The sequence below is a fragment of the Hylobates moloch genome, unplaced genomic scaffold (genome assembly GCF_009828535.3).
Source record: "Hylobates moloch isolate HMO894 unplaced genomic scaffold, HMol_V3 SCAFFOLD_19, whole genome shotgun sequence".
NCBI classification, from domain to species: Eukaryota; Metazoa; Chordata; class Mammalia; order Primates; family Hylobatidae; genus Hylobates; species Hylobates moloch.
This window is the reverse complement of record NW_026652294.1, coordinates 38,341,614-38,364,022: the sequence shown is the minus strand read 5'-3', so window position 1 is coordinate 38,364,022 and position 22,409 is coordinate 38,341,614. Positions and strand designations below refer to the sequence as shown.

At 55.1% G+C, this 22,409-nt stretch overlaps 1 protein-coding gene across 8 annotated transcripts; it reads right to left on the bottom strand.

The window, feature by feature from the left end:
• Nucleotides 1-363: 363 nt before the first annotated feature.
• Nucleotides 364-22,394, bottom strand: ACAP1 (ArfGAP with coiled-coil, ankyrin repeat and PH domains 1). 8 transcript variants are annotated; one of them, XM_058431064.1, is made up of 30 exons: nucleotides 21,655-22,394; nucleotides 20,769-20,955; nucleotides 20,409-20,522; nucleotides 20,206-20,266; nucleotides 19,432-19,597; nucleotides 18,263-18,636; nucleotides 17,359-17,519; nucleotides 16,876-17,055; nucleotides 15,343-15,871; nucleotides 14,761-14,818; nucleotides 9,755-9,874; nucleotides 9,494-9,547; nucleotides 9,348-9,406; nucleotides 8,273-8,456; nucleotides 8,097-8,141; nucleotides 7,891-7,986; nucleotides 7,724-7,798; nucleotides 7,199-7,308; nucleotides 5,561-5,612; nucleotides 5,365-5,465; nucleotides 4,925-5,048; nucleotides 4,614-4,825; nucleotides 3,875-3,944; nucleotides 3,639-3,733; nucleotides 3,384-3,553; nucleotides 2,656-2,828; nucleotides 1,773-1,882; nucleotides 1,589-1,699; nucleotides 837-886; nucleotides 364-546 (listed from the first exon to the last, which is right to left on the bottom strand). In XM_058431064.1, exons 9-30 carry the CDS (start codon nucleotides 15,393-15,395, stop codon nucleotides 446-448), a joined length of 2,223 nt encoding a protein of 740 aa, XP_058287047.1. In that variant the 5' UTR covers nucleotides 15,396-15,871; nucleotides 16,876-17,055; nucleotides 17,359-17,519; nucleotides 18,263-18,636; nucleotides 19,432-19,597; nucleotides 20,206-20,266; nucleotides 20,409-20,522; nucleotides 20,769-20,955; nucleotides 21,655-22,394; the 3' UTR covers nucleotides 364-445. The 8 variants fall into 8 exon arrangements, with proteins under 8 accessions (XP_058287047.1, XP_058287049.1, XP_031994325.1 ...); XM_058431066.1 differs by having other exon boundaries at nucleotides 20,888-20,955; XM_032138434.2 differs by lacking the exon at nucleotides 21,655-22,394 and having other exon boundaries at nucleotides 15,343-15,441; nucleotides 15,582-15,871; nucleotides 20,769-21,321.
• Between the last annotated feature and the right edge of the window lie 15 nt (nucleotides 22,395-22,409).

Genomic DNA, 22,409 nt, shown 5'->3' with positions numbered 1-22,409 from the left:
TCCCTCCCAGCGGCTCCCCCGGGGAATTCCCGAGGGGGCGGGTGCTGAGCCGCCGCATTCCGGGGATGCCTTCCGGCCGGGGTGGCCCGGGCGCGCTCTCTCCCCGGCGGCGCGGGGCCAGCGAGCCCCAGGGCACGCCCCACCCCTCGGCAGGACTGGGCTGGCCACGTCGCCCCAACCCGAGAGCCCCCGCCCCGCAGCGCCCGGCGCTCAGGCCCCGGCCGAAGCTGCCGCCTCGCTCCCCGGAGTCGCCCCTTGCTGGACTCGAGCTCGCAAACCCCCAGCCGCTCCCCGCACCTCGGGAGCCGCAGCGCCCAACACCCTACGGGCCCGAAGGTGGCGCCCAAGAAGTGAACCAGAAGGGAAGAGCGAAGCACGGAGGCTTTAATGGCCGAGGGCCCGGTGGCAGGGAAAGGAGGGAGGCGCGGGCCCCGAGGGCCTAGGGTCACAGCGTGTGGAGGTCATGACTGCGCCGGCTCAGCTTCTCCGGGTCGTCTGACGCCATGAGGGAGAAGTCGCGGAAGATGTCAAGATACGTCTCATCCCCTGGGGGAGGGAGGAAAGGCCGGGAGGCGGCTGGCCCCACTGCAGAAGGGCAGGATCCAGCGGTTGGGGTCCACCTGGGGATCTCGCGCTCCAAGCCTGGGTGGGAACGTGCGCACCGCGGGCACCGCGCCAGCCCCTATGCCTTGCCAGGGCCTGGCACGTCGCATGCACCCAATACGCATTCGTTAACGGAATGAATGCAGTTGGGCACTACGGAGAGAGGTCACCGTGGACCAGAAGCCCAGAGTTCAGGTGTTGGGCCTGGGGGGTGGGGTGGATGTATTCTTTACCTGCCTGCCCCTGGGCCGCTTCGGCCTCCCTCATCTTTGCCAGTCGTAGCCTGAAGGGGAGGGAATTAAGAAGTGAACGACACTATCTTTGGCCGGGCGCGGTGGCTCACGCCTATAATCCCAACACTTTGGGAGGCCGAGGCAGGCGGATCACGAGGTCAGGAGATCGAGACCGTCCTGGCCAACATGGTGAAACCCCGTCTCTACTAAAAATACAAAAAATTCGCCGGGCGTCGTGGCGCACGCCTGTGTAGTCCCAGCTACTCGGGAGAGGCTGAGACGGGAGAATCGTCTGAACTCGGGAGGCGGGGGTTGCAGTGAGCCGAGATCGCGCCACTGCACTCTAGCCTGGGCGACAGAGTGAGACTCCGTCTCAAAAAAAAAAAAAAAGACACTACCCTCACCTCCCCCACAACTTCCCATCCTTTGAGCTGGGTTGCTTTCCGTTCATCTGCCCCCAACCCCGGGGTCACGTCTAGTGCTAAAAAGATGCCTGACAGCAATGTTGATGGGCAAATAACACCTCCCAGGATGGGTCAAGCATCCTCGCACCCTGCCCGCCCTCCCGCCTGCCTTCTACTCCACGTCCCAATGCACACTTGGCGCAGCCTTTCTCGAGCCTGGGGCCGGCGCTGGCCCAGCCCTTCCCGAGGCCCCACCGGGCAGGCTCCTGTTTTCGGCGTCAGCCCCGCCCGGGCGGGCGGGGGTGGGGGGAGTCCCAGCGCCAGTCCCGCCCCTTCAGGCATTCTTACAGGGTGACGATGTCAGCGTTGGCTGTTTCCATGGCGATGGTCAGAGGGTCCCTGCCCTCAGAGTCTCGAGCCCCCAGATCGGCCCCCCGTTTCAGGAACAGGCAGGCGAGCCTGGAGAGAAGAGTCAGGGTCAGCCGGCCGCCCAACTCCTCCCAGCCTTCCTCCCCGTGGCCATCATCCCTACCCTGTGTGGCCAAGAATGGTTGCGTGGTGCAGCGGGCCCCGGCCCGCACTGTCCGCTTGGTTCACGTTCGCCCCGTTCTGGAGGAGAAACTCACAGGCCAGAAGAGAATTCTGCATGGAGAAGTCGAGAAGGGGGGTTGAGGGTGGCATCCCTAGTGGTGGATTTCAAGATGTCTTAGGGTGGCGCCAGTTCAGAGAATGGGAGGGTGGAGTGTGTTAAATCAGGAGTGTAGAAGGGGTTGCAGCTGTCAGGCTTGGCTCTAGCTCTTTGCATGTATTCATATATAAATCCATAGTACAAGCTTATGAGGTATGTTACTATTTTACAGATGAGGCTGAGAGGTTAATAACTTGTTAAAAGTCTCCTGTAGGCCGGGCGCGGTGGCTTACGCCAGTAATCCCAGCACTTTGGGAGGCCGAGGCGGGTGGATCACGAGGTCAGGAGATCGAGACCATCCTGGCTAACACGGTGAAACCCCTTCTCTACTGAAAATACTAAAAATTAGCCGGGCATGCTGGCGGGCGCCTGTAGTCCCAGCTACTCGGGAGGCTGAAGCAGGAGAATGGCGTGAGCCTGGGAGGCGGAGCTTGCAGTGAGCCCAGATCCTGCCATTGCACTCCAGCCTGGGGGACAGAGTGAGCCTCCATCTCAGAAAAAAAAAAAAAAAAAAAAAAAGTCTCCTGTAAGAGATGAGAGCCTGGGTTCAAACAGGTTCTCTGCCTTCAAATCACACATTTAGCAACCAGTCTCTATTGCTTATCTCTCCCTATGGGTGGAGGCCCTAGGGAACAGGTGGTGGGAAGAGGAGGTAAGGACAGGGCCCAGAGTCAGGAGTAGGTGTCTGAGCCCTAGGGTGCGGTGGGGAGGTCGGCAGGGCTCTTACAGCAGCTGTGGCCTGGATCAGTGGTGTGGCATTATCTTGGCCCCCATTGACCCAGTTGACATCAGCTCCATGGGCAAGGGCATCGGCCATGGTGGGAAGAGATGGAGGATGCCCAGACGCTCGAAATAGCAGGGCCCCAGGGTGCAGGCTTCGCAGGTCCTCAGAGGGAGGCTCTGTTCAGGGGATTTGGTTCTGTTAGGGGGAAGCAGCTCCGAGTCTGGGAAGAAAACCCTCAGCACAGTGCCCCAATGCTATAATGGGACAGGTCTCTTCTAAATGATGGGGAGCTTGGGACTGTGGAGGGAATAGAGTGATGCAGGCGTGGGTATGTGTATGAGTATGCATGTGTACGAGTCCCTAGGGTGTGGGGGAGAGATGGCATCATCACCTCATCCGGTCCAACCACCCCGACTGCGGGATGACACGGGTGAGCTGACTGCCTGACACTCGGCCTCAGCTCTCAACCCCTGCCGCTCCAGCCAAACCCACCCCATTCTCTCTCCTTTTCTCTTGCTGCTGGCACCCCTTACCCTCCCCGCCCACGCCCAGCCCCACATTCCTTCCCATTCTTAATGTCACACTCCACCGTAACCCCTGCAACGGCAGTCCAGTTCCTCCGACATTCTCCAGGGGAAGGCCTGGGCTTCACACTCTGTGCCTCCCCGCAGTACCTGGCACACTGCCAAGCACACAGCAGGTGCTCAATGAATGCCCAACCAACCCTATACCTGGCTTGGATCTCAAGCTCCCTGGCCGGGGCCTGATGGAAGGCTTTGGGGGCACAGGAGGCTGCCCCCTTGGGGGCCCCCGGCCACCTCTTCGCCCTCGAATCTCAGGCAGCTTGGTCAGGAACTTCTTCTCCACGTATTTAGCATGAATCCAGGCCTCCTTCTCCTGCCTGTGGGAGGGGAGAAGCAGGCAGTCTTCCCTCTTCTTGCTCCAGGGGTCCCCCATTCCTCTGGGAGGCTAAACCCCAAGCTCACCGGGAGCAGCTGGGCCCTGGTTTCTTCACTGCCATGGCCTCCACGCGGGCCTCATAGATCTGGTTGATGACGACATTTCCCAGCTCACACATGAGCTTCGGGAGGCCCAGGCAGAGGCAGAGGCAGAGTCAGGGAAGGTGGGGGTGAGTGACTTCTCAGGGATCACGCCCCTGCACCCCCAAGTCCTTGCCCCACCCCAAGTTCTTGCCCCCAATCTTCACAATACCCCAAGTTACCTTCACTAGTTCTGGCTCCCATGAGTCGAGGGTCAGAGACCGGACTTTGGAGAAGTGAACACCAAGGCTCCTGGAGGGCCAGAGGGGAGGGTCAGGCCCTGTGCAGGGGGGCAGCGGCCTGGGGAGCTGCTGCTGCTCCTGAAGACACTGGGAGGCAAGGCTGGCATGGGGGCCCATGCAGAGGTGCTGGCCCAGGAGGCAGGGCAGCTGTGGCCATGTAGCCAACATGTAGCCTTGACCCGGCCCTGGCAGGACCCTGCCTCGTCACCATTCCTTCTTCCTTAGGTTTCATTTCAAGGCCCTCATCACTCCAGCCACCTCCCTTCTCTAATGACACTTTGGCCTGGACAATCTCTCCCATGTCACCTCCCTTCCACCACACTGAGGTGGGGGGCGAGGGCCTTAGACACTTGCTAAGGCCTCATGACTGTTTCTCTGCCTAGTCTTCATTGGCTCCCCAACCCTCAGCAGCCTTGACCCCACACTTCTTCCAACCAAGCCAACAAATTCTGGGTATCCCCCAATTCTGGCCAGACTAGGACACAGAGGGGCTAGGCCCCACCTGGGTCCAACTGGCACCCCATAGGCTTGGGCCCAGGCCTGGTACCCAGTGACAAAGCCAGAAGCTAAGAGAGGAAGCCAGGACAGGGAAGGAAGAGGGACCGGTGTGATGAGCTCTCTATTGGAGCCGCACTGCAGCCGAAGGAGTGGGGCTCCCCCATGGGCCTCATGGAGTAACCTGTGGATGCCGGAACACTGAATGCAGAGGGTGACACCAAGGTTGATGCTGGCCCACTCCGGGGCTGGCTCCCGGCAGTCGCAGCACTGGGCATTGCCATCCACACTCTGGACCTGGGCCACCACGTGCCCGACTCCCCCAGGCTCCCTTCCCCTGGCCATTCCACCACAACCCAGGGTGGCAGCAGAGCCTATGGCCAGGTGTCCCGAGCCCTGGGGGAGACAGGAGAAGAAAGGGTGGCCAAGGGGCCTAGGGTAAAGGGTGCTCCATCTCCACGGGCAGCCTGGCTCTGCAACCCCAGGTTAAGGTACCTGGCCTGGACCCCGGGGGCTGTCATCAAGGCGAGCCTGACTGAAGGCAGAAGCGATGCTGCTCTGCACAGCACTGACCCACAGCTCCAGGAGGCGCTCTGAGTCAGCCTGGAGGAGGCAGGACCTAGGTAGGAGGGTGAGGGAGATGGCAGAGGGGTCTGAGGCCTGGGAACCAAAGTGGCAGGATGGGCAGACTGACGTTCAGCCAGTATTCAACCAGTTCCAGTTGCATTGAAAGACTTCTGTACCAGTTGGTAATATTCTCCTAAATATCCCCCATCACCCTGTACCCTCTTCCACAACTGCCCCCCAATCCAGCCGCCAAAGAATTAAATTAAGGTCTGGAGCTGCATGGGGGGCCTCCACTGTGGTGGGCCCTGCCTTTCAGATTGGCAGCTGTTTAGATATATTAGAGTATCACCCCTGGGGATTGCACTCACTTGCTGGTGGACACCACCTCAAAGCAGAACCGCCTTTCTGAGTCAGGGCAGAGTTTAACTGTGCAGAGACGAAGGTCGTCCACCACCACAGTCACAGGGTCCTGGCAGCATAAGGTGATAAGGGGCCAGATGTCCAGCTGCGGGCAAGAGCTGAGTCTCCCTGGGGCCCAGGCATCCAAGACCCAGGCTCACTCACCTTGTACTTCTTCTGGTAAACCAGTTGGTTGCTCTGAATGGTGAACCAGCGTCTGTAAGAGAAGGAAATCATTACAGACATGGGCAGGAAGAGAGGCTGTGCTCTTTGCCCATGAGGATCTTACTGAGAGGAGAGACACCTGGGCTGTCTGTTCCACGAGACATTCCAGAGAAGGGTGGACAGTTGTGCAGATTGGAACATCTAAAGGATGCTGTTCCTATCTTGGACAACCCAGACTTTATATAGTTATGAAGACAACCTTCCAGCAGATGGCAGTAAAATTCTTTTCCTAATAAAATGTCTATTGCTACAATTTAAAAAATACTATTTAGGCTGGGCTCACACCTGTAATCCCAGCACTTTGGGAGGCCGATGGGGGCGGTGGATCACCCGAGGTCAGGAGTTTGAGACCACCCTGACCAGTATGGTGAAACTCCGTCTCTACTAAAAATACAAAAATTAGCCAGGCGTGGTGGCGGGCGCCTATAATCCCACCTACTTGGGAGGCTGACGCAGGAGAATCGCTTGAACCCAGGAAGCTGAGGTTGCAGTGAGCCGAGATCGCACCACTGCGCTGCAGCCTGCGCAACAGAGCGAGGCTCCATCAAAAAAGAAAAAAAAAAAGAAAAAGAAAAAAAGGAAAGAAAGAATCTTGGGGGCCAGGTACAGTGGCTCACGCTTGTAATCCCAGCAATTTGGGAGGCCGAGGCAGGCGGATTGCTTGATGTCAGGAGTTTGCGACCAGCCTGGGTAACATGGTGAAACCCTGTCTCTACCAAAAATACAAAAATTAGCCGAGCGTGGTGGCACCCGCCTGTGGTCCCAGCTATTTAGGACGCTGAGGAGGGAGGATCACTTGAACTCAGGGGACAGAGGTTGCAGTGAGCCGAGACTGCGCCACTGCACTCCAGGCTGGGCAACAGAGTGACACCCCATCTCAAAAAACAGAAAAAAAGAAAAAAAAAAAGAAAGAAAAGAAAAAGAAAAAAGGTATCTTGGGGAAGTGGCTCCATTTTCTAATTTGCACAGAGATCCCATGTGGGCTAGCAGTGGCCCTAGAAGGGGAAGGAGTCAAGTCACAGCATGCCACCATCCTGTTCCAAACTCTATAGCAGCTCCCAATTGCCCTCAGAGTAGACCCCAAATCCCTACAAAAATCTATAGGGCCCTAGAATGACTCATGCCCCCATTAGCTCAAATTTCATCTCCTACACATCCTGCTCCCTCACTCTGTCCAGACCCAGGGCCGCCACCCTGCTCTTCCAACTCCCCAGCTATCTCAGGGCCTTGGCACTGGCTCTTCCTTCTGTCTAGAACTTTCTTCCCCCAGATATCCTTCAAGTCTTTATTCAAAAGTTACCTTCTCATGAAGCCCACACTGCCCAACTATTTAGAACTGTAACCCCTACCCAGCTCCCCACATCCCTTGCTTTATTCTCTCTGTCCCATAGCACTATCACCTTCTAACATAGCACGTAATTTACTTACTAGGTTTATCGTCTGTCTTTGCTGATGGAATGTAAACTCTACTGAGGCAGGGGGGTTCATCTGTTTTTCCTTGCAGTGCTTAGCGTGCTATTACCACCCGAAAATACATCATTGGGTGGGGCGGGCTGATTGGGGGTGTCCTCTCCTCACCTACTCCAGGTCTTAAATGCGTTGCTGGCCCGTTTGAAGAGATGTCCTTCCATCACCAGGCCACCAGGCCCCTCTCTTAAGCTTGGTTCTGGCTCCTCACCACCCAGCTCCTGCAGGCATAAGAGGATCAAAGGGCAACTGAGATGGGCAGAGACCAAGGCCATGGGCATCTGCCTCCTGCCCACAGCCCTAGCCCTCACTTTCTGCTTTTTGAAATATTTTTTAAAATTTATTTTTAGAGACAGGGTCTTGTTCTTTCACCCAGGCTTAAGTGCAGTCGTGTGATCATAGTTCACTGCAGTCTTGAACTCCTGGGCTCAAGCAATCCTCCCACCTCAGCCTCCTGAGTAGCTAGAACTACAGGTGCATGCCACCACACCAGCTAATTTTAAAATTTTCTGTAGAGATGGAGTTTCACTACAATGCCTAGGCTAATCTTGAACTCCAGGCCTCAAGCAGTCTTCCCACCTCAGCCTCCCAACATGTTGGGATGACGGTCGTGGGCCACCGCACCTGGCCCCTCACCTTCTGTTTCAGCAGCACGTGTCTCTGCTCCATGTCCCTCTTCTCTCGTGCTGAATTCAAGACCAGCTGGTGCAACTGGGCACAGGAAGGGCATCTCAGATGTCCAAGGCCCCCCAGTTAGGAGTCCCTAACCTCCCTCCACCACCTGCTGTGCCCTGGGGCCCCACCTGCGTGCCCAGCTCCTTTCGATACTGGGACAGCCGGCTCAGCTCCTCATGGCCTTGCTGGAAATGGGTAGCCTGGGCCTCCACCAAACGCAGCACCTGGGGGACAAGGCGGGTAGTGGGCGGGCTGAGGAAGAACCCCTTTCCCCCTTCCCTTGTGCTGGCAGCAGGCTCCTCTCCACCCTGCCCTCACCCCCGCCACAACTCACAAAATCCATGATGTCAAACTTCCTCTTGTCCTCAATCACGTTGATCTGAGGATGTAAAAAACCCCAGGTCAGTCTTGAAAACACAGCACCCCTTCCCACTGCACACTGGGTACCCCCCAGCCTCGAGGTGACACCTGAGGCTCTGGTACCCCAGGAAGACAGATTGGGGCAGGCACCTGCAGGGCATAATCCAGTGCCCGTCCCCGGTACCCAGCTCGAGCCGTCCTCAAAGCAGCTCCTGCCTCTTCTGCCTCCTGGGCCCGGCGCCTGGGAACCTCTGCGTTGTGGGTCAGGGCAGCCTCCAGGCTCTCAGCCCCCCGCCAGAAATCCCGGCGAGCCTCTCGGAAACCCCGCAGACCTCTAAGGATAGGAAGATAACACAGAATCGCAGCTAACACCCACCTGCCCCAGCAGAGCATTCCCAGGATAAAGCCCTCATGTCCTTTCAGTTAGTCTCTGCAACGTGGGAAACCCAAGGAGATCCCTGGGACGGAAGTCAGGACACCAGAAACCCCCAATCTCACAACTCTGTCACTGGGGAGGCTCCTGTCGTCATGGGAAGAGGATGGCAGGGCTGGTTTCCGAGAAATAAGGCCCCCTTCCCTCGCATCTCACTCCCCCTTTTAAAAAATTTTTTGTTGTTGTTGTTTTTGAGACCGGGTCTTGCTGTGTTACCCAGACTGGAGTACAGTGGCACAATCATGGCTCACCGCAGCCTTGACCTCCAGGCTCAAGGAATTCTCCTGCCTCAGCCTCCCAAGAAGCTGAGACAACAGACATGTGCCACCACGCCTGGCTATTTTTTTTTTTTTTTTTTTTTTAGACAGAGTCTCACTCTGTTGCCCAAGCTGAAGTGCAGTAGCGTGATCTTGGCTCACTGCAACCCCCACCTCCTGGTTCAAATGATTCTCCTGCCTCGGCCTCCTGAGTAGCTGGGATTACAGGCACCTGCCACCATGCCTGGCTAATTTTTTTTTTCCTATTTTTTAGTAGAGCCGGGGTTTTGCCATGTTAGACAGGCTGGTCTCAAACTCCCGACCTCAGGTGATCCACCCGCCTTGGCCTCCCAAAATGCCGGGATCATAGGCATGAGCCACCACGCCCGGCCTAATTTTTGTATTTTTTGTGGAGACAGTTTCGCCATGTTGGCTAGGTTGGTGTCGAACTCCTGGGCTCAAGCAATCCTCCTGCCTTGGCCTCCCAAAGTGTTGGGATTACAGGTGTGAGCCACTGCACCCGGCCCCATCTCACTCCTTGACCAGGGTCTGGATCTGCTGCTGCAGTATGTGTTGGGTGGCATCTAGAAGCTCCTGAGGGAAGGAGAGGTTGGTAGACTGGGGTCAGGACCACAGGCGACCTGGCCACCATTCCCACAATCCCTACCTTCCCCTACTTACCGCATGGCTGTCCAGCTTGTGATTCAGGCTCACGGTGAATTTTTCCAGACACTCCTAGGCAAGAAGAGGCACAGAAAGAGTACCAGGCATGGGGTGGCAGCACCCTCCTGACTCGAGACCCAGCCTGCTATGGCTATCACGGACAGCAGCCCAGCCCTGCTCTGGCCTGGAACCTGCAGACCCCAGGCCAGCCCTCCTCTTCCGCAGCATCACCTCCTCGTCCCAGACCCCTTCCCACCCAGATGCAGACCCTCCGCATACCGCCATCATGGGCTCTGGTGGACCCAGGCGGGCCAGGTCACAAATGCCGACAACGAAGCTGCGGCTGGCAGCAAGGTAATGGCGCCCACTTTCCAGGAGACCAGTGCCCAGTTTCAGGAGCTGGGAAAGAAGGAGGGTAACAGGGAGCTGTGCCGTCATCCTCACACCCGGTGATGCCCCCACACCTGCCCCACTTCCTCTCCCCTTGCCCAGGGCGGCGCTCCCCCATTCCTGCCCGGCTTCACTGCCCTCCAGGCTCATCCAGCTCTCCCTGTATCTAACACACACCTGCTTGTGTTCTCATCACTGCGTCTTTGCTCCCACTGCCTTGGGCCTGAAACCAAATTCCTGCCCGTTCCTCTCAGCCTGTCGCCAACACCTCTGTCAGCCTTACCTCCAAAACATCTTTCTCTGTCCACCTGCACATATATCTTTCTGCCCTGCCTACTTGCTTAAATCCAGAGCTCCGTGGAGATTCCAGCCTCCTGCATGGTCTGGATGCTCTACCTGGTTGCTATTAAATTCTACAGTATTGGCCAGGCGCGGTGGCTCACACCTGTAATCCCAGCCCTTTGGGAGGCCAAGGCGGGCCAGTCGCTTGAGCTCAGGAATTCAAGACCAGCCTGGGCAACATGGTGAAACCCCATCTCTACTAAAAATTCAAAAATTAGGCCGAGCGCGGTGGCTCACGCTTGTAATCCCAGCACTTTGGGAGGCCGAGGCGGGCGGATCACGAGGTCAGGAGATCAAGACCACGGTGAAATCCCATCTCTACTAAAAATACAAAAAATTAGCCGGGCGTGGTGGCGGGCGCCTGTAGTCCCAGCTACTCGGAGAGGCTGAGGCAGGAGAATGGCGTGAACCCGGGAGGCGGAGCTTGCAGTGAGCCGAGATTGCGCCACTGCACTCCAGCCTGGGCGACAGAGCGAGACTCCGTCTCAAAAAAAAAAAAAAAAAATTCAAAAATTAGCCAGGCGTGGTGGCACATGCCTGTAATCTCAGCTACTTGGGAGGCTAAGGCAGGAGGACTGCTTGAACCTGGGAGACTGAGGCTGTAGTGAGCCGAGATGGCACCACATGCCTGTAATCCCAGTTACCTCAGGGGCTAAGGCAGGAGGACTGCCTGAATCCGGGAGGTCAAGGCTGCAGGGAGCTGAGATGGTGCTACTGCACTCCAGCCTGGGTGACAGACCGAGACTCTGTCTCAAAAAATAAATAAATAAATAAAATCTATAGTATTTACTGCTAGGAGTTGTCCCATTCTGTGCTCACTGCACGTTCCCTCATAAATATTAATCCATCATCCAGACCACGGGTCAGGGCCAAGAGGAAATGCTGGGGTACTCCTGGGGCCCACCCTATCTGGCCCTTTTGACTGACAAAGAGACTTGACAGGCCAGGCAAGGTGGCTCAGACCTGTAATCTCAACACTTTGGGAGGCTGAGGTGGGTGGATCACCTAAGGTCAGGAGTTGGATATCAGCCTGACCAACATAGTGAAACCCCATCTCTTTTTATTTTTCTATTTTTGAGACTGCGTTTCGCTCTTGTTGCCCAAGCTGGAGTGCAGTGGCACGATCTTGGCTCACCGCAACCTCTGCCTCCCAGGTTCAAGTGATCCTCCTGCCTCAGCCTCCCGAGTAGCTGGGATTACAGGCGCCCACCACCACACCCGGCTAATTTTTTGTATTTTTAGTAGAGACGGGGTTTCACCATGTTGACCAGGCTGGTCTCGAACTCCTGACTTCAGGTGATCCACCTGCTTCGGCCTCCCGAAGTGCTGGGATTACAGGCATGAGCCACTGCACCTGGCCTGACCAAGATCAAATCTTATCAGACATCACCATGGGTTGTCTGTGACAAGGTACAAGGATGTTCACATATGACTGTGTGAATCTGAGGACTCTGTGTCTAGTTTTTTCCTTACCATCTCAGCCCCTCCCCCTTAGATGAGTAAGAAACTTTCGTAACACTGGACTAGTGACAGACTGGGACATCTGTTCAATAGAACAGTACTCAGCAATAAAAAGGAACAAACTGTTGATATGTGCAACAACTTGGATAAACTTCAAGAGCATTAATCTTTTTTAAAATTATGATTATTTTTAGAGTTGAGGGCTCTGTTGCCCAGGCTGGAGTGCAGTGGTGGGATCATAGCTCACTGCAGCCTTGAACTCGTGGGTTCAAGGGATCCTCCAATCTTAGCTTCCTGAGTAGCTGAGACTACAGGCGCACACCACCACGCCTGGCTAATTTAAAAACAAAACAAAACATTATTTAGAGACAAGGGTCTTGCTATGTTGCCCAGGCTGGTCTCAAGCTTCTGTCCTCAAGCAACCCTCCTACCTTGACCTCCTGAGTAGTTGGGATGACAGGCATGAGCCACCACACCTGGCAGCAGCATTATTCTGAGTGAGGGGGGAGGGGGAAGCCAAATCTCAAAGGGTCACATAGTGTATGATTCTATTTATGGAACGTTCTGGAAATGACAAAAGTAGAGAGATGGAGAACAAATCAGTGGTTACCACGGATTAAAGAAGTGTGGGAAGGGTGTCGGGTACCACTGTAAAGGAATTCCGTATGTCCATTGGTGTGTGGTGATGGTTAAAGTAATCCATACACGTGATAAAGTACCATAGAATTATATACAAAAACACCAAAAAAGAGTATATGCAAAATGTAAAATCGAAGTAGGATCTATAGAGTTTATTTATTTATTTAGAGACAGAGTCTCGGTCTGTCGCCCAGGCCGGAGTGCAGTGGCACGATCTCCGCTCATTGCTACCTCCACAGGCTGGAGTGTGGTGGTGTGATCTCCGCTCACTGCAACCCCCGCCTCCTGGGTTCAAGCAATTCTCCTGCCTCGGCCTCCTGAGTAGCTGGGATTACAGGTGCATGACACCACGCCTGGCTAATTTTTGTATTTTTAGTAGAGACGGGGGTTTCATCATGTTGGTCAGGCTGTTCTCGAAGTCCTGACCTCGTGATCCACCTGCCGCAGCCTACCAAAGTGCTGGGATTACAGGCGGGAGCCACTGAGCTTGGCTAGAGTTTATTGGGGTTTTTTTGTTTGTTTGTTTTCGTTTTTTGAGACAGTCTCACTCTGTCGCCCAGGCTGGAGTGCAGTGGCACGATCTCCACTCACTGCAAGCTCTGCCTCCCGGCTTCACGCCATTCTCCTGCTTCAGCCTCCCGAGTAGCTGGGACTACAGGCACCTGCCACCACACCCAGACAATTTTTTGTATTTTTAGTAGAGACGGGGTTTCACAGTGTTAGCCAGGATGGTCTCGATCTCCTGACCTCGTGATCCGCCCACCTTGGCCTCCCAAAGTGCTGGGATTACGGGCGTGAGCCACCGCACCCGGCCGAGTTTATTGTTAATTGTAATGTGACAATATTAATTTCCTGGTTTTAATAATGTACTAGTGTTGTATAAGATGTCACCACTGGGGGAAGCTGGGTAATGAGTACATGACACCTCTCCTTACTAGTCTCCTGAGTCAATAATTTACTCAAAATAAAAAATTCAGGCCAGGTGTGGTGGCTCACACCTGTAGTTCCAGCACTTTGGGAGGCTGAGGTGGGAGGATTACTTGAGCCCAGGAGTTCCAGACCAGCCTAGTAACATAGGGAGACCCTATCTCTACAAAAAATAAAATTAAATTTAAAAAAGCCAGGCACGGTGGCATGTGCCTGTAGCACAGCTACTGGGGAGGTTGAGGAGGGAGGATCACTTGAGCCCAGTAGTTCAAGCATCTGGGATCACAGCTGTGGCCACCCCATCCAGTCCATTGCTTAAAATTATTATTTGTAGGCCAGGTGCGGTGGCTCACGCCTGTAATCCGAGCACTTTGGGAGGCTGTGGCAGGTAGATCATTTGAGGTCAGGAGTTCAAGACCAGCTTAGCCAACATGGTGAGACCCTGTCTTTACTAAAAATACAAAAAAAAAAAAAATTAGCCAGGTGTGGTGGTGCACACTGGTAATCCCAGCTACTTGGGGGGCTGAGGTAGGAGAATCGCTTGAACCTGGGAGGTGGAGTTCCAGTAAGCGAAGATCACACCACTGCACTGCAGCCTCGGCGACAGAGCAAGACTCCATCTCAAATAAATAAAAATAAAAATAAAATTATTATTTGTAGAGGTGAGGTCACCATGTTGCCCATAAAACAATGTTGCCCACTAAATTTGTGACAATTTGTTACACAGCAATAGAGAACTAATATATAGCATACAAATACATAATGTGTCCGAGGTAAATGTTGCAAAGAAAAGTAAAGTGAAGTAAGGGGAATGAGAGCGCATTTGAGTGTATTTGTGTGAACATGCTGTTTGATAGAGTGCTCAGGTGACGCCTTAGTGTCTTGAATTGAAACGTTTCACTGGTTTGTCTTCCAGTCAGCCTTTGGGCTCCGTGGGAGCAGAAATGATCTTGCCCTCCCTGAATGCCCAGCGCCTGGCACAATGCAGGAGGAGCTCAAGAGCTGAACAAGGAAGTCCAAAATTAAGTCTTTTTTTTTTTTTGAGACAGAGTCTCGCTCTGTCGCCTAGCCTGGAGTGCAGTGGTGTGATCTTGGCTCACTGCAACCTCCGCCTCCCAGGTTCAAGCGATTCCTCTGCCTCAGCCTCTTGAGTAGCTGGAACTACAGATGGGCGCCACCAAGCATGGCTGATTTTTGCATTTTTAGTAGAGACGGGGTTTCGCCATGTTGGCCAGGCTGGTCTAGAACTCCTGACCTCAGGTGATCCATTTACCTTGGCCTCCCAAAGTGCTGGGATTACAGGCATGAGCTACCACGCCTGGCCCAAAAGTAAGTCTTGTTTTCCAAGATCCTGAGCTTCTTGTCGGTACAGAACCACCTTGTCTGCTTCTCTGCAGTCTCCAAAATATCTCCCCTACACAGTATTCAATAATCCCTGGAACGCATTCTGTGTCTCCAGCTTTCTCCCTGGCCCTACCCCTCTCAACCTAATCCATTCCTGGGTCACCTCTCCATGTCAGGGTCACCTTTTCCAGACGGGTCTCCAATTCTGACACTTCGGCTTCCACCAGCTCAATAGAGGCTCTGGGAAAGAGGGGGTCATGGGAACAGAGCTTGGGTTCATCTGGTCTGTCTGCCTCATCAGGCGGGATGGAGTTGCAGGGCGGTGGGTACAGAGGAGAAAGCTGCAGAGTTGAGAGGCTCGCCCCCCACCTGCCCACTTGTGCTCTGCCCGCTCTGCAGTCTGGGAGCTACCACAGCCCAGGCCAGAGCAGGAAGGGTAGAAGGAGGGTGGATGTGGCCAGGGCAGGAAGTTGCTAACCGCCCCAGAGCAGGTGCTGGGGGAGGGGCAGGGGTCCCACTGAGAGGCCAGAGGGAATGCCAGCTCTAGGGGTGAGGGAAACTGCAGAGGCCAGAAGGAGCATGCAGGGGCAGAGAGCATTGGAGTACCCTGCTTTCATAGCTGGGGTACCACTTTGGCCCACAGGCTCGCTCCTGCCTCTTGGAGGCCTGCTCCCTGGAAGGAGATCTGGCCTGGGGAAAGGTGTGTGTGTGCTGGGGGTGTTAGACTTTCCCCTCCTTAGCCCCCCAGACCAGTTCACACTTACCGGAAACGGGGTGAGTCCTTGAGACACTCCTCGAAATCCAGCTTGACCGTCATCTCAGCTTGCCTGCTGTGGGGCCAGCGGGCCCTGGAGGCCGGGCACCTGGGGATGCAGGTGGAGGCACTTTCTGTCCCAGGAAGGGGAGATGATGGGGAAGGAAGAGAGGGACCTCCACGGAGAAGGGCCTGGGGGGCACAATTCTTTCCCCAAGGGGAAAGCGGTGTTCTAGGAGGAGCTCTCACCCCACACTTCCAGGCAGTGCTGGGAGGGGCAGGGGCGGGGCCTGCGCAGAGGATGGGGGCCTGAGATCAGAGAAGCCACAGCCCCGCCCTCAGAGATGATCTGCCAGCGCCTTCCTCCTGGGGCTCTAGCCTCTGTTTCTTTCTCTCTTCGTGGTTGAGTCTTGGGGGCCTGGCAGATCTAGGTTCAAATCCCGGCTCTGTCACTTAGAGGTTGTGTGCCCCTGGATGAGCTCTTTGATTCCTCGGTTTTCTCATCTGGAAGATGGGAATGATAACCCCTTCCTCCAGGGCTGTATGAAGTGAAGAAGGTGACAGCAGTAAATTCATGGTTCACTAAATTAATTAATTAATTTATTTATTTATTTATGAGACGGAGTCTCCCTCCGTCGCCCAGGCTGGAGTGCAGTGGCGCGATCTCGGCTCACTGCAACCTCCACCTCCTGGGTTCAAGCGATTCTGCTGTCTCAGCCTCCCGAGTAGCTGGGACTACAGGCTCCTGCCACCGTGCCCGGCTTTTTGTATTTTTAGTAGAGAGGGGGTTTCACCTTGTTGGTCAGACTGGTTTCGAACTCCTGACCTCAGGTGATCCACCCACCTCGGCCTCCCAAAGTGCTAGGATTACAGGCGTGAGCCACTGTGCCCGGCCGGTTCACTATATTAATTGCATCAGTCATTGTCATCCTGCTATAGCTTGGGCCTTCTCGTGATTCTAGGCTCCTGTGGAGTCCAGAACCCTGGACTGCTCCCAGCTTTCTTCGCTTTGCCGTCATATTCATGGTTCCTGTGTGTGAACTCCCCTTCCTCCTCCCCTCTCCTCAACGACGGAGCAGGCCCAGCCTGAGTACCCGATTCACAGCTCCCAGACTCTTGCTCTTCTGCTCTTTATTTCTATTCATAGGGTGGTCATGAAGGGAAGGTTGCCCCCACTCCACCCCCAACCAGCCCCATTTTCCATTGTTTGCTTTCCTTTTCTTGAGTCCATCGAAGTCCCAGGGTTTCATCTGGAGAGAAGAGTTTGAGTTCATGGCTTTCTCGTAGCAGGCATGAGATCTTGTCCATGTGACTCTGGATCCCCTAGAACCTCCCCACTCAGCTCCTCTACCTCCCTGGCCAGTGTAAGCATCCCCTTGCCTCTGCCCAGGCTCAGTGTGCCCGGCTGTGCTTGTTCTGGCTTGAGGAGTTGGGGTTGCTTCCACTCTCCCTCTCTGAACTCCTTGGGCTTTGCCAGCTCAGCCCCCCAGCCACCAGCTGGACACCACTTGAGACTCACTGTCTTTGGAGGGCAGAGAAATACCTGGAGTGGGGTGACGTGGCAGAGAGGAGTTAAGGAGGAGGCGTGGAGCCAGTGGGTGATGCCAAGCTGGAGGGGGTCCCAACTGCTTCTGAGTCTCCCTCGTTCCTCTCCTGTCCAATGTGGACCTTGGACTTGAGGCTGTTCAGGGCCTCTCCTTCCACCTGTTGCTGATGTACTGGCCTGAAAGAATTGGAGGGCTGGGAGATGGGAGCTTGCCAAGAGACAGCTCCAGGGAGATGGTGGCCTGGTGCCCTCAACAGGCTGCAATGGTGTCATTGTCACCATCAGGGAGCTCTCTGTGGCCTTGTGATCCCTAAAGGGGCCTCCCATGTGGTCCAGTAGATGGACCTCAGTGCTTACGGGGTTCTCAATCACCTAGGTCAAGCTTGTGGAGCCTAGAATCAGGGATCAGGGCTGGGGTACCCATCAGGCTGTGGGTTCCCAGCCCTCCTGCCCCCTAGGCTGGCCTGCCCAGGCTCTTACCATCCTGATGCTCATCTTCCATGTCCTCTACAAGCTCTGGGTGGGAGCAGGACCTCAGGTATAGTCCTTTGCTATCATACTTCTTGTGCTGCAGACTGATCTCCTGCCCCAATATGATAGTGGCCACAGATGGGGGGACTGATTTCTGTAGGTGGAGGAATCTGAGGAATCAACCAAATGAATCCAAGTCTTCTGGCCATCTGGTGTATCCATGCCTCCCAGGTGTCTGTCGTGGGCCCTCACCAGAGGGGAGAAGCTCAGGCCCCAGATCCTCATCTCACTGACGTCTCTTACCCTTCCCATTTGAGAAAAACTTCAGTGACCACCTCCCCCCATGGTTGTCTCGGACTTTTGTCTATTTTTTATTTATTTTTTGAGACAAGATCTTGTTATGTTACCCAGGCTGGAATGTGGCATTGCTCACGGCAGCCTCAAACTCCTGGGCTCAAGCTATCCTCCCACCTTAGCCTCCCCAGTAGCCTGGACTGCAGGTGCACACCACCACGCCTGGCTAATTAAAAACAATTTTTTTTCTTTTTCTTTTTTTTTTTGTAGAGACAAGGTCTCCCAATGTTGCCCAGGCTGGTTTTGAACTCCTGGCCTCAAGCAATCCTCCCAAAGTGCTGGGATTAGAGAAGTGAGCCACTGGGTCTGGCCAACAAATCAGCCCCCAATCAGACTTTCTGTTTCTTAACAGCCAATAATCTCCGGGGACTATCCTGAGTGGGGTCCTTCCTCCAGCTGCCCTCTTTCTTCCCTGGGGTTACTTCCTAGCATTACCTCCCTGTCAGGCAGCAGAGTCTTGGGCTGATAGCCACTGAGGAAGACAGACTGTGGTAGAGAAGTGAGGAACGGGCTCTGGAATACCACCCCTTCTAGTCCCTGGAGCCCCCCCATCGCTAACCCTGGGCTTCAAGGATGTGCCTCTGGGTGACCAGGCCTGGCTCATCTTTGGCTCCGCTGGCTAGTTCTCCTGCCCAGCCTCTCTGAACAGGCCTGGGCTGTGGGTCCAGCATCACGCCTTGACTGCCACCGCTGATACTGATAATACCACCATTGTCATCCTTGTCCTCTTTATCCTCCAAGGGCTGGTTTTTCTGAGCCTTGAGACAACTTCCCTTTGTCATAGTGTGCCTTGCGGCGCTTGTCAAAGCCGGTGGAGTCTGTGACCGTGGTGAGAGCTTGGCTTTCCCACTGCACTCTTGCCAAAGGCTCGCTCCACCTCCCCGTTTCCATTCAGTCCACAACCCTCATCTCATGTTGTGGGCGAAAGATTACCTAGATGCCAAGGCAAGAGACAGAAGGCACAAACTGTTTCAGTATAATAAAGAAATAGAGGCCGGGCGCGGTGGCTCAAGCCTGTAATCCCAGCACTTTGGGAGGCCGAGGCAGGCGGATCACGAGGTCAGGAGATCGAGACCATGGTGAAACCCCGTCTCTACTAAAAATACAAAAAATTAGCCAGGCGTAGTGGCGGGCGCCTGTAGTCCCAGCTACTCAGGAGGCTGAGGCAGGAGAATGGCGTGAACCCGGGAAGCAGAGCTTGCAGTGAGCCGAGATTGCGCCACTGCACTCCAGCCTGGGGGACAGAGCAAGACTCCATCTCAAAAAATAAAATAAAATAAAATAAAGAAATAGAATAAGAATAGTCATAATACAAATTAGATATAGAGATGATCATGGACAATTATCAATCATTATTATAAACATTATTAATCATTAGCTTTTAATATTACTTTTTGTTGCATTACTAATATAACCTAGGAATAACCGGCAGGTATAGGGTCAGGTGCCGAAGGGACATTGTGAACAGTGACCTAGAAGACAAGAGGTGAACCTTCTGTCACGCTCACATAAGGGCCGCTTGAGGGCTCCTTGGTCAAGCCGTAACGCCAGTGTCTGGGAAGACACCCGTTACTTAGCAGATCGCTAAAGGGAGTCTCCTTTCCTTGGAGGAGTCAAGGAACCCTCTGCTCCACCAGCTTCTTGTGGAAGGCTGGATATTATCCAGGCCTGCCCGCAGTCATCCGCAGGCCTAAACCCCTCCCTGTGGTGCTGTGCTTCAATGCTCACGCTCCTTGTCCACTTTCATGTTCCTCCCGTATTCCTGGTTCCTCTTTGAAGTTCGTAGTAGATAGCGGTAGAAGAAATAGTGAAAGTCTTAAAGTCTTTGATCTTTCTTATCAGTGCATAGAAGAAAATGCTGACGTATGCTGCCTTCTCTCTCTACTTCGGTTACCTAAAAGGGAAGGGCCCCCTGTCCTGTGATCACGTGACTTGGTTCACCTTGTCAATCACTTAGAAGATTCACCCTCCTTACCCTGCCCCCTTGTCTTGTATGCAATAAATATCAGCATGCCCAGCCGTTCGGGGCCACTACCGGTCTCCGCGTCTTGGTAGTCGTTAAGACCCAGGCCCAGCTGCTTTCTCTTTATCTCTTTGTCTTGTGTCTTAATTTATTACAATCTCTCGTCTCCGCATACGGGGGCGGGGAACACCCGCCAAGCCCCGTAGGGCTGGACCCTACATCATGTGTCTTGGAAAAGTTGTCTGCAGGCCCTGAGCTCCTGTCAGCACAGTCCTGGCGGAACCTGGGGCAGATACTGTCCATCATGGCAATCCTGAAGTGGTAGGAGACTAGTTGGGGGCATCGACAGAAGAAAATAGCAATGGGGACAGGTGGTAAACGAGGCCAAATTGGCGGACCCCCGCCCCCATCCAGGCCTGATGGAAATTGTAGCACCTCCCATTGCGGGTGTCAGAAAGCAGATCCGCTGCAGACCTGAATTCAGGGCTGAGGGAAGAAAGAGGCCCCACACCCCAGCTGATCTCTGGCAGGACTCTCACCTCTCTGGGATTCACTGAGCAGGAGGAACTGGCAGAGAGGTCCTCAAAATTGTCCTGCAGCCTGCAGAGGAGGGGGAAGCAGCGCCGGGAGGTGGGGGTCAGGCAGTATCCAGTCCCTGAGGCTCTCTGCCTCCTCCACCTGTCCCCTCCTTTAAATAGAGAAGAATCTCTGGACTGAAGGGTTGAGGCTGAGGGCTCAGCACCTGTGGTAGGGAGTGTTAGGCTCATCCACCATCATAAATCCATAGTCCTTGTCAGCAGAGTGGTAGGTGGCCAGGATATTCATCTCGTCCCAGTGCTGAGACTTCCTTCTGGGGCTGGGGGAGGAGACCATCTAGTGACCCCCCGGATAGGCCTCCCTCATTTTCCCAGTCATTCAAAACAGTTTTTTTTGTTTGTTTTTTGTTTTGTTTTTGAGATGGAGTCTCGCTGTGTTGACCAGGCTGGAGTGCAGTGGGGTCAGACTTAATGATAATCACAGTCCTGTGCAGCCACGGTTTACAGGGCACCTGCTCTTCTCCCGAAGGCCTGGAACCTCGGACTTCCCACTCAATTGCCCTCACCTACTCTAACTCTTCGTTCTTAAGGCTCTGCTCCTTTCCCTTTCCTTCGGGCTCTGACCCTCCGGTGTCCTGAACCCTCCTGACTCTGGGCTGGCTGCCCGCAGAGCTGGGCTCCTTACTTCTCCACACTGGGGGATTTCTGCATCAAGTTGGAGCTGTTCTTTCGTAGGATGCTCCGGGGCCGGTCCTGTTGGGAGTTTTGGGGGTTCAAGCAAGTTGACCCAGAGTGCAGACTGCACCCAGGGCTGTTAACCTCTTGCCCTGCAGGCCCCCCAGGCTCGGGGCTGGAAGCCCTGGATACACTGGTTCGAGGCCCGGGGATGTTGAATCCACCAGGGTTCCTGCCAGACCCAAGGCTGTGGGTCGCAGCCTCCCCTGGGTGCTGACTAGGCCCGGAACCAAGGACCATTTGCCCCCCGGAGGGACAGCTTGAACCAGTACTGCGAGTTACGGAGCCCCCTGAGTGCACGTGGGGCCCAGAACCGTGAAACAAGACTACTCCGGAGGGCTGCCCAGCGTCTGCCTCGACTCCTCTGACCACTGCGGGCACTCCTCTGGCTGCCCCTCCAGGGGAAATCCCGGTTGAGGCCGCTAGCAGCCCCTAGGGACTCCACCTTCTCCATGGCCCCACGGGGGGGCCGCTCTCAGCGATCGTGCCCCGCCTCCCGGCTCCACGTAGCCCCGCCCCCGGCCCCGCCTCCACCGCTGCCAGCGAGGGGATGCTTGGGCTCAGTCCCGGGTCCACTTCTCCCCTGCTCCCGAGCTGTGGCGGGCGGAATCAAGACTATAAAGAGACTCGGGCTGGGGGTCCCTCCCCTCGCCCTTTTCCTTTGTGTCCCACCCAAAGATTTTCTTTGGGCAATTTGTTCCCGCCCTTCTTCCTCACCACTCTCATCCAAACCAGCTAATCCCAGTCAGGGGGCCAGGCCAGGAGCCTCGATTGTGACGTCACGGTCCTCCAGCTTGAGTGTGAGCGTCGGGGAGTTGGGCTGGGGGCTTGTTAATGGCTCTAGGGGAGATCTTTTGGGGTCGTCAGCGCTGTCGCTTGAAACTGCCTGTCGGGGCTTCTTTAGACTCTTTGTGGCCTTAACATGGAATAGTTTGGTTGAGTTGGAGTTGAGGCTGGGCTTGACTTGAAATATCAGCGCGCTTCCCCCACCCCCGCCAGTCGGCTCGCTCAGCCAATCAGGAGAGGTGTGAGGCAAAGTGGAAGGATTGCGGCACTGTCGCAAGACACTTCGGTGTCAGCGGGGTGGCGGGCAGAGACTTTCACTTAGACTTTCACTACCGCTTCTCTGGGTCCTCCAGACTCGGCTCACGCTACTTTACAGCGTGTATCCCGAGGGGAGACACCCCCCTCTTGCCGTAAAGCGAGTGCTTCAAGGTGTCACCTCCCCCTAGCGAGGGCGGGGTCGTCGGTGCCGCTGTCGCAAAGCAGAAAGTGTTTGGGCTCCAGTACCCCACCGTCGTAAAGATGCCTGCGGTGGGCGTGTCTTTCTCCCACTGTCGCAAAAGCTCCCCGCCCAGGTCTTCGTCCCCCTCGGAGCCACTCCGTCACCTCGCTATGCCGTAAAGCGAGGCTCTCGACCCCGTGTCCTTCTGTTCTCACCGTGGTCGTCCCCAGCTCCTAGCACGGGCTGC